The following is an 11,178-nucleotide window of genomic DNA, read 5'->3' on the forward strand; positions in this document are numbered from 1 at the left end:
CTGAGATATTAAAATTTTCCAACTTATCGATTGTTTTGGATATTCTTGGTACATCTAGATAGATCATTAGACCAATTTATCAATTGTTTTGGGTTTTCTTGGTGCACTTCGGTAGATAATTATATTGAAATGCTCATGTCATTATTGAATTGTAATTATGTTATCCATTATGGATTGACCTAATGATAAAAAAAAAAGAGACATAATTTTAATAACTAATTAAGAAATTATGGTACTCATCTATTTAAGAATTAATACTTTTAGTATATTTTTTTTCTTTGCAGAGAATATTTGCAGCATCATGTAAATATTGTATTTTTATTTCAATGGAATTTTTTTGTCGTAGTTCATCAAATATTTACGATATCATGCAAATATTCTCTTTATTTCAATGGGTTTTTCTTATTCCTAGTTCCTCAAATATTTTCAATATCATGCAAATATTTTATTTCTATTTCAATGTCAACCCCCAAGTATGAATAGTATCGGTAAAATACAGTTGAAACTATTGATGATACGAAGATTTTAATGTTTCGTCATGATTTTTGGAAAAAAAATTTAGGTGTTAGTTTTTTAAATTTATAAAACTATATTCCCACTTAGACAAGTTCAAATACCCTAAAATTTGGAAAATTGACAAAGGTAACATACTCTTAATTTTTGTTTTAAAAAATAGTACATCTTTTTAAACTCGTAAAACTATTTTTCTTGGTCAAGATTGACCACAAGATTTTCTAAAGTATTAAAATTTTTCATTATCAGTTGTTATCAGTTGTTTTAACTTTTTTCGGTGCATCTTGGTAGACAATTAAATTGAGATTGTACCGTTTTTCAAATTTTCTTAAATCTTTTTTATTTATTTTATTTTTTCAAAAAAAATAATTAAAATCTTCCCATTTCTTCTACTTTTGCTAATCTTCCCACTCTTATTTTTTTTTTTATCTTTTAAAAAATACAGATCTTCACAAATCTTAACTAATGTTTGCTACTTTAGAAAATATCATGGTAGATCTTGATTGAGAAAAACAATTTTACGAACGTTAAAAAAATTTGCTACTTTTGAAAACAAAAACAAAAAATGTGCAAGTTTTGTCAATTTTCCAAATCCTATGGTATTTGAACTTATCTCACTATTTTTTTTTAAAGGAGTATAGTTTTATGAATTAGAAAAACTAACACCTAAAATTTTTCTTCGAGAGTCGTGAGGAAACATTAAATTCCATATCATCAATAGTATCAATTGTACTTTACCATTACTATTCGTATTTAGGGGTAGACATTGAAATGAAAATAAAATATTTGCATGATACTGTAAATATTTGATGAACTACAAACAAACCTCGTTGAAATAAAGATAGAATATTTGCATGATTATCGTAAATATTTGATGAACTACAAACAAACCTCGTTGAAATAAAGATAGAATATTTGCATGATATCGTAAATATTTGATGAACTACAAAGAAAAAATACCGGTTGAAATAAAAATAGAATATTTACATGATGTTGTAAATTTTAAACCCACGATGACCATGACCTCTTAAATTAATTGAAATTCTCTATTTTTATCACTGGATAAATACTTGGTTAATAAAATAATTACAATTTGAACATCAGGTATGTGAAAGTCTATGGTATCTTAAAAGGAAGCTGTTTGTTCATCAACGCATTTTCAAAGACAACCAATTTAGGAAAAACTGTAAGTAAAACAGTCATTAGGAAAAACTGAGGAGCCAAAACTTAGGCACCAAGACTAAAAGAGTCAACATCTCGAGTCCACTTGTAGTAATGGTGTGGGACATTGGAACCTCAAAAGAATCCAACGGCTTACTATTTAGTATTCGATTCTCTGAAATGGAAAACAATTTAAGGATGAGGCTGATGAGGTTAGATTATCTATGGATATTTAGCTTTTGCCGTCTTCTAACTTCCCATTTCCCAACTCAGCAGCTCCTTCTGCACTCAGCCCACCTTTCTCTCTCTCTTATCTGTAACAATTTACTCTCTTTCTCTCTCTAGATTCTGACCCATATCAACAATTTCATCTGGGTTGTCCGCCATTAATGGCTATCACGATCTTCATGTGTGTTTATGCCCTTCAATCACTGTAAGTTTTTCTCTATTGGGTATTTTTCTTTCTCTTTATTCTCTTTTGTTGAGGTGTTTCAATGGCTTCTACTCCACCACACTGTTCAATCACTACGGCGAAGCCGTATCAAACCCATCAATACCCACAAAATAACTTGAAAAACCATCGTCAAAATCCTCGCCAGAATGGCCCTTGGACGACGACCCACAAGTTTTCTCTTGTCAAACCTTCAACTCCAGGTCACAGTGCGAAGAAATCCACTTCTACTCCGCTTTCTCAAAGCCCTAATTTCCATTCTCTATGTTCTCTCCCCACCTCGAAATCTGAGCTGGCTTCTAACTTTTCTGGTCACCGATCAACTCGATTCGTCTCTAAGTTTCACTTTGGTCGCCCCAAATCCTCCATGGCCACTCGTCACACTGCCATTGCTGAGGAGGTACTGCACCAGTTGCTTCAGTTTGGTAAGGATGATGCGAGTTTGGATAATATTTTGCTTAATTTCGAGTCTAAGCTTTGTGGGTCGGAAGATTATACGTTTTTGCTTAGGGAACTTGGGAATAGAGGTGAATGTTGGAAAGCAATTCGATGCTTTGACTTTGCGCTTGTTAGAGAGGGAAGGAAGAATGAGAAAGGTAAATTAGCTAGTGCTATGATTAGTACTCTTGGTAGGCTTGGAAAAGTAGAACTTGCTAAGGGGGTTTTTGAGACAGCATTGAGTGAAGGGTATGGGAACACTGTTTTCGCATTCTCAGCTTTGATAAGTGCTTATGGGAAGAGTGGTTACTTCGATGAAGCTATTAAGGTGTTTGAATCCATGAAAGTTTCAGGCTTGAAGCCAAATTTGGTTACTTATAATGCAGTAATTGATGCATGTGGGAAAGGAGGAGTAGAGTTTAAGAGAGTGGTTGAAATTTTTGAAGAAATGTTGAGGAATGGGGTCCAACCTGATAGAATTACCTATAACTCACTTCTTGCTGTGTGTAGTCGAGGAGGGTTGTGGGAGGCAGCTCAAAACTTGTTTAATGAGATGGTAGATAGAGGTATTGATCAGGATGTATTTACTTATAATACACTTTTGGATGCAGTTTGCAAAGGTGGGCAGATGGATTTGGCTTATGAGATTATGTTAGAGATGCCCGGAAAGAAAATATTGCCTAATGTGGTTACTTACAGTACAATGGCTGATGGATATGCCAAGGCTGGTAGACTAGAAGATGCCCTAAACTTGTACAATGACATGAAATTTCTGGGCATTGGTTTAGATAGGGTTTCATATAATACATTGCTTTCAATCTATGCCAAGCTTGGTAGGTTTGAAGATGCTCTGAAAGTTTGTAAAGAGATGGGGAGTTCTGGGGTTAAAAAGGATGTTGTTACTTACAATGCACTTCTAGATGGATATGGAAAGCAGGGGAAGTTCAATGAAGTTACAAGAGTATTTAAAGAGATGAAAAAGGACCGTGTATTCCCTAATCTGTTGACATATTCTACCTTAATTGATGTATACTCCAAAGGTAGTCTGTATGAGGAGGCAATGGAGGTCTTTCGTGAGTTCAAGCAGGCTGGATTGAAGGCTGATGTAGTTCTCTATAGTGAACTCATCAATGCTTTGTGTAAAAATGGTTTAGTGGATTCTGCTGTATTGTTGCTCGATGAGATGACAAAAGAAGGGATTAGACCCAATGTTGTCACTTACAATTCCATAATCGATGCCTTTGGTCGTTCTACAACGGCAGAATCTCTAGTTGATGTTGTTGGTGCATCAAATGAAAGGCAAAGTGAATCCCCATCCTTCATGTTGATTGAGGGTGTGGATGAGAGTGAGATAGACAATTGGGATGACGACCATGTCTTCAAATTTTATCAGCAACTTGTTTCTGAGAAAGAAGGACCTGCAAAGAAAGAAAGACTAGGCAAGGAAGAGATCAGGTCCATCTTGAGTGTCTTCAAGAAGATGCATGAGCTGGAAATCAAACCAAATGTTGTGACCTTTTCGGCGATTCTAAATGCATGCAGGTAAAGATGTTTGACTAGTATTTGCCCTCAGGGTTATGCTATTTGAACTTTTTTTTTCTATTATTTGTTCAAAACCTTCATCAAATATCTGCCAAATTAAGTTATTTTAGTCTTTTTTGTTCTTTTTAATATAAAGATCTCTTGTAGTTGATTCTCTCTATCAATAGCTTCCATGGACTTAAAAACTAGCATCTTGACCTGTTATCAGGATGCAGGATAAAGTCTTCCAACAAATACACTACCAACATTGGAGATTTAGGAAATACTATCTGTGCATTTGTTCTTTTTCTGCTATGATCATTTAGTAATCTCTTTGAAAGTGATGGCATTGAAATTTTTTTTTATCAGTCTAGGTTTATCTGATTCTATGGCATTGGCAAAGCTCACTTCACAAATCAAATATTTAGTATAAATGATCCCGGTCACATTTTGTCACAACCTCAAGTTAAATATACCACAAATCAGTGGTAAATGGTGACCTCTTATTTTCTATTATCCTTCCTTTGAACAAAGGCCATTGAGCCGGAGCCTCACTTCAACAGCCTTTCTATCTGGTATAATTTTGCACTTCAGAGCCTCTTCTTTGTATTACACTCCCACTAGATTGTTTTTTCTTGATCTATCATTGGAGGAACTTGTGCTTTCTACTTTCCAGCATATTTTCTGAGATTTTTCCTTTGGTTATTTACTTTGGTTTTATTCTCTATTACTAACTATAACCTCAAGTCAAGCTGAATATGAATCTGATCCTGATTGTGGAATTTGAATTTTGGGTACAGCCGCTGCAAATCAATTGAAGATGCTTCTATGCTATTGGAAGAGCTACGGTTATTTGATAATCAAGTGTATGGTGTAGCCCATGGGCTGCTTATGGGGTTTAGTGAGAACGTTTGGATTCAAGCACAGTATCTGTTTGATGAAGTGAAGCAGATGGACTCTTCCACTGCATCTGCTTTCTACAATGCTTTGACAGATATGCTGTGGCATTTTGGTCAGGTGAAGTCTAAGAACTTTCAAGTCTGTTTAGTGACATTTCTCATATCCTATTTCTCATTATTTGTTTGGTTATTTTGGATGGATTTTAGTTCTGCACAACATAAACCGGATTGGAATTTACTCTAATTGTACTAGATTAACATGAAAAATCCTAATTAAAATCCAATTAGAGTTATGAAAATATATCTTGGTATTTCCCGTAAATGCTCAGTACTCCACCTAAACTTGAACCAAACCACCACTAGAGTGACTTACTATCCTCCGAACTTAGGACCGAGTTGTGGAACCTGATGAATGAAGAAAATCGAGAGAGAGAAAAAGATGGAAAACTTGGATTAGAATTGAATGTTGGGAGAAATCAAATTTCGAAATTTTAAGAAGAAAATGAACAGCCCAATTTCTATGAGAGCCCAAATTTCTAACTCATCAAATGAATGGTACGACACTTTTTATAAGAAATTGAAATGCAAAATTGCATGTCCATGTGCAATACTATAGCCCAACAACACACAACCCGTTAATTTATCGGGCTCAATGTCAACACCTAACCCACTAAAGTTGTTGGATTTTCTTATGTCTTTAGTCAAAGGTCAAAATAGTAATTTCCATAAATTTAGTCAAAGTCAAACTTTGACAAAAAAAAGTTAACATTTTGACTTTTTACCATTTTGTCCGTTTTAACTAATTTTGACCTCCCGAGCATGAATTCACATTCATTTTCTTGAAATTCTAATCATTTTTGAATATATTGCCAGTAAAAGTTTGACTTTTTAAACTTTAAAGTCAAAAGTCAATCCTTCGATTTTTTGCAACTTTGACCATTTTCATCAATTCCGAGCTTTCGAATATAAATCTGGATTCACATTTTTTATATTTAAATCACATTTGAACATAAAGTTCTATCTCTAAATTGATAATCGATGACTATATCACATATACTTGTCGATTTCTCTCTTCTCACCTAATTCGAACAATTTGAATATTTCCATCATACTGTTCTATGTTAATTTCATATGAACTAGCAGGGGAACCTAATGGATCTATAAATCATGGGTCCCAACGATTTGAAACTAATTGCCTAAACTCTTTTTAGATTGACCTAATCGACATTCGTTAACTAATGCATCATTCCACTATAGTTTCGTAGTTGAACTTGTCTCACTATAGATTATATTTGTGTCCATCTAATATAACCATGATTAATAAGTTAAACCTTCACAAGTTGTTCGTAACCTCCGCTGGGTCAAACTACGTTTTACCTCTAAGACTACATTTTGCTCTTAAAGTCCCATGATTCATTATTGAACAATTGCTTTAAGGTCCAACATATAAATCAAATCCTTCTCGAGCCAATGAGAGGATGTGGTCCCTTGTTCAAGACCTGTATTTAGTTCTTTTAAGGGAATAACCTATCTTCTAACCCTATAATGAGCGAGAGCCAATTTCGTCTTACACCCTATGTCCCCTGTAATCCACTTGGTCTTACCCTTAAAATGAGAGACCTATTAGGCCCACGTTGGTGAGTTGCCCTCACCTATGCAGATCGAAGTATAATCTCGTGTTATAACTTAAAAGCGACTATTTCATGGTTTAGTCTTATGTAAACTCTTTAGTCTCCACATCGTTTGTACTATCTACAAATCGGGCCACATTCATAGTGTCTCTAGAATAAGGCGTTCAACCCTATTCATATACTATAAGACCATTTAGGGTACATGCTTGAACTTGATTCATGTTTATGTCTCTACATAAAATTCAAGTTTAGTCAAGACAGTCTTTGTACCTTAGTGTATTGATTCGAAGATCATAGCTTTCAATTTCACTAATAATTTCTCAATAACAACTTTAGAATAGAATATGATTTAAAGGGAATTTAAATTACAAACTATGGGTTTTAAGACACAAATTCTAACAGTTTTATGTTTCATTTTTCTACCGGAGGAAAAAAATAGGTATTTCGCATTCTTGATTATTTTCTCCCTTTTACTGGTTACTTTCCTATTTCTTGGTTTCCTTTACATTTTTTTCCCCTAATTACTGTTTTACATGTAAATTAAAATCTAAAAAATATCTAAAAAAACTCATTTTTATTTGGTAATTAAAATACATTCCTTCTCTTGTAGCCAGAGGTTCAAATACTATGTTTATTGTATCAAGAAAACAAAAGGAAGAAATGCTGTCAAGTGAACATATCCTAAAAGTGAAAACAAAACGAAAAGGAAACTTGAATGTCATAAAATGGGCCCGATTTATTCAAGAAAGGAGGGTCTAACTCTTTTTTCTTTTCTTTTTTGTTATAAAAAATATATATAACTTTCAAATTCTTGCTGCTAAATACATTCTGATGCTGGTTCTAAATAGGAAAATTTGTATCTTTTTTGTAGAAACGAGGGGCTCAATTGGTTGTACTTGAAGGAAAAAGGCGCAAAGTATGGGAAACTTTATGGTCTGATTCTTGCTTAGATTTGCACCTCATGTCCTCTGGAGCTGCTCGTGCCATGGTTCATGCTTGGTTGTTGGGTATTCATTCTGTTGTATTTAATGGCCATCAGTTGCCAAAGCTATTAAGGTAAGTTCATTCCTCCATTCACTCTTTTCAGTCTACTTTTAATAGTTGTAGTTCGATCTGTGGTTATTTAACTGTGCTAACTTCCTTAGTTACTAAGGTATTGATTCATTCTTCATGGACGTTTGTTCTATTGTATATAATGCTATCTATACCTTTCTTAAGGCATAGTGTCTCGAGGTTTAACTCCGTGACACATAGTATGGTGTCTCGCTGAAGATTGAGTGTACAAATCGGCAGAAAAGGAAGACTGTATTCTAAGGGGCACAAGGTTTATATTTAAAAAAGAACGGTGGAAAAAGTCTCTTTGCCTGTCGAACATCCTGTTCCTTTCTAGAATCTCTCACAGTCAAGTCAAGCCTCAAGATTTATTTCTTTTTTTATTTCTTTTTTTTTTTCTTTCTAAATTTATTTCTTTTTTAGTTGATGACCTTCAAGAATAGGAGTAGATTGTGATGGTACTGAGAGGAAGGGCCATTTGCCCTCCGAAACCGAGCAGCAGATGCAGATGAGACCACAGAAATGAGAAAACCACCAATGGGGCAATTGACTAGTGAGCACTACCTTGGAGAAATGTAGCCGGGAACTTTTTTTTTCTGGGAAATAAAACATACCTATAAATATTTTTCTTTTGATTGATAAAATATGTGGCAAGACTACCATCCCAAAAGAGAGTTTCAACGTGCTAAGTAGTGTGCTTATTGAATAATCTCCATAGCAACACTTGGCACTTGAGGTTTCTTACCTACCCAACTAAAGGTGGTTTAGATCTATACCGATAAGCAATGGAAACTATGCCTCGTGCAAAATTTGACTTCTCCCTTATTGCACGGTAAACTAGATTTTGTTGGTTCGGTTGACTTGTGGATCTCCAATATTATTAGGATCATGACATGGATCTTTAACTTACTGATGGAAGAAATCTTTTCCGAGTGTATTTTACTCTCCATCAACCTGAGAAATTTGGTTAGATCTCGAGCAATATTTGCATGAGAATGACCTACTGTATCAATTAAGTGATGAACTGAACGACCTTGTATGGCCAATTTTTTTGTTAGTCCACACTTCACCAAAGCACAATCTGCTTTGACCGTTGCTAATCATTTTTCCTGTTGACCCTTGCCCGACATTTGCCTCTGCCTCTGTCGAGGAGCAAGGATAGATATTCACTTTTGCTCGTCTAGTTCATTTGGGGAATTTGTGCCTAGCTCGTTTTATCTCTCCTGTGTTGGTAGCATGTTCCCTCTCGTCCTCTTTGATCTGGAAGGTTTGAATCTCCAAGAAAGTTGGATTTTTTGCTTGGCAGACCTTCCATGGGAGAATTCCCATCGTTCTCGGTCCTTGTATCGACCTTGTTTTATGGTATTACATCGTAGAGCAACTTGAGAGATTCCTTGGAGTCTTTTGGTATTCCAATGGCTCGCACATGTCGTGCAAGGCTCTGATGGAGTACTCCACCCTTTTTCGTGATAGATGGACCTCTCTTTGGCATGTAGCTTCCTGTGCGTCTTTTTGGATGTTTGGTGAGAAATAGGAGTGCCTTCAGTTATAAGGGAAGGTCTTGGAAGTGGTTTGAACTTTGGTTATGTCTTAAGGCCTCCCTTAGGGTTTTTGGCACCAAGTATTTTCAGTGATTACCCTTTATCTCTCACTCATTCTCATAAATAGAAACCTCTTTTTGTAGTTTTCTGGTGTGTTTTCCTTTTTGGTTCTTTTGGCTTCGTCTGTATGCACTTTCCTTCTTTGTATAATATTTTTTGTTTCTCTTCGAGTCTTTGTAATATTTCAAACTCATTCTTTTCATTGAAAACAAACACATTGTTGCAAATTTCTTACAATTTTAGTCAATTGTGCAGCATTCTGACAGGATGGGGAAAACACAGTAAAGTAGTCGGTGACGGAGCTCTTAGACGGGCGATCGAGGCACTTCTAACTAGCATGGGGGCGCCATTTCGAGTTGCAAAATGTAACATCGGTAGGTATGTATCAACAGGCTCTGTGGTGGCTGCCTGGTTGAAAGAATCTGGCACCTTAAAATTACTTGTTCTTCATGATGACAGAACTCATCCAGATAGTGAAAGTATGGATCTAATTTCCAAACTCCAAACGATTTCCTTGTAGCAGTATTTGTATAATAATATTATTACACATCAGAGATATGAGAAAGAAATTTGGCTTGGGCAAAAGTTTACTAAACTGGCAATGCCTTCCAAAATCAAACTCTTTTTGTGCCAAAATTATTTAGCTCTTAGTCCCTATTTATATATTACAACTATATAGAGAGTATATTTAGTATCACATGCTTTTGAATAATTAACATTTGTTGAGATTCTACTATCTTTTTCTTCATTTGAAAATGGAATATCTATACATATTACTTATGAAGTTGAAGAAGTTGGAATCTTTTTATTCTTCTAAAAATAACCATGAATATGAACTAAAGATGGGAAAAAACCAACTCCCTAACCAAATAAAGTTAAAAATTACGAACGATAAATGAGAGTTATTTTGATGAGTAGATAAATTGGTTCAAGAGAGTATCTTAACAGTCCAACATGAAATTTGTACAAAATGATTCCAAACTTACTGAATCGCTAACTTGAGCAGAACTAAATAATTGAATAAATTTAAACATTCTCGAGCAGGAGATTAGAGACAATCTTTGTTTCCTATTTTCTTTTCTAAAGTTTTGCCTATATGCTTGTCATAGCCATTCACAATCGAACCATTACTTTGAACAATATACCATACTCAAACGAATCATGGTGACTTGGATAAGGATGCCTCAAAACGACATGCCTTGATACCTGACAACTATTGCTATAATTATTGCATTATGTCTCAAACTCTTCAGTAAGAAATTCCTATCATAATTCTTCCATCCAATAAAACTTCTAGTTCGATAAAAATACAAAATTTACATTTTTCCCCTACTTTGTAAGTTGTCAGATATTTAGCCGTAGTTAAAGTGAATTAACTATTCTTCCATTTTACAGGTGAGAGGTTTCAATCCCTATTCTCGCAATTGTTTTACTAAAATGATAATAATAGTAATTAAATTAAACCATATATTTTAACAATTGACATCCTTCATTTAAAACTGCTATCTCCTAATGTTATCCCAAAAGAACACCATAATCGATCCAAATGAAATCTACTTTGGATTTAGGTAAGATAAGAAATAGAAATTGTGTACATGTTTTTCAATTCTCCAAGAAACAAAAAAAGTGAAAAAGAATGAATATAACAAAAGCTAAGTGAATGTAAAAAGGAGATGCCACTTAAAGAGAAATTCTTGCAATATTTCGAGGAAGAAAACAAGCAAACAAGAAAGGTAGATAAAAGGAAAATTAGAAGTTTGAAGGATCATTCATTGCTTTAGAATATTGAAGCCAATGCCTACTTGGCCCTCTTGCTAGAATCTCACCCCCAACAAAATATACTGATTTTTCTTTTCTTCTTTTTTTCTTTGAGAGCTACATAATCCAATTGGTCAACTTTTAATATTCTA

At 34.5% G+C, this 11,178-nt stretch overlaps 1 protein-coding gene across 2 annotated transcripts; it reads left to right on the forward strand.

Annotated features, from left to right (window-relative positions):
* The first annotated feature begins 1,706 nt into the window (after positions 1–1,706).
* On the forward strand, positions 1,707–9,904 carry LOC103492746 (pentatricopeptide repeat-containing protein GUN1, chloroplastic). Of its 2 annotated transcripts, XM_008453247.3 has the most exons (4): positions 1,707–4,105; positions 4,885–5,101; positions 7,486–7,670; positions 9,524–9,904. In XM_008453247.3, exons 1-4 carry the CDS (start codon positions 2,169–2,171, stop codon positions 9,786–9,788), a joined length of 2,604 nt encoding a protein of 867 aa, XP_008451469.1. In that variant the 5' UTR covers positions 1,707–2,168; the 3' UTR covers positions 9,789–9,904. The 2 variants fall into 2 exon arrangements, with proteins under 2 accessions (XP_008451469.1, XP_050943657.1); XM_051087700.1 differs by lacking the exon at positions 9,524–9,904 and having other exon boundaries at positions 1,856–4,105; positions 7,463–7,670.
* Positions 9,905–11,178: the final 1,274 nt, after the last annotated feature.

The sequence above is a fragment of the Cucumis melo genome, chromosome 1 (genome assembly GCF_025177605.1).
Source record: "Cucumis melo cultivar AY chromosome 1, USDA_Cmelo_AY_1.0, whole genome shotgun sequence".
Lineage (NCBI taxonomy): Eukaryota > Viridiplantae > Streptophyta > Magnoliopsida > Cucurbitales > Cucurbitaceae > Cucumis > Cucumis melo.

Excerpts from the sequence above, each read along its gene's own strand:
- LOC103492746 (XM_008453247.3), top strand. The coding sequence starts at position 2,169 with ATGGCTTCTACTCCACCACACTGTTCAATCACTACGGCGAAGCCGTAT. Across the intron at positions 5,102-7,485 it reads TGCTGTGGCATTTTGGTCAG|AAACGAGGGGCTCAATTGGT; the intron begins GTGAAGTCTAAG and ends TCTTTTTTGTAG. Across the intron at positions 7,671-9,523 it reads CAGTTGCCAAAGCTATTAAG|CATTCTGACAGGATGGGGAA; the intron begins GTAAGTTCATTC and ends TCAATTGTGCAG.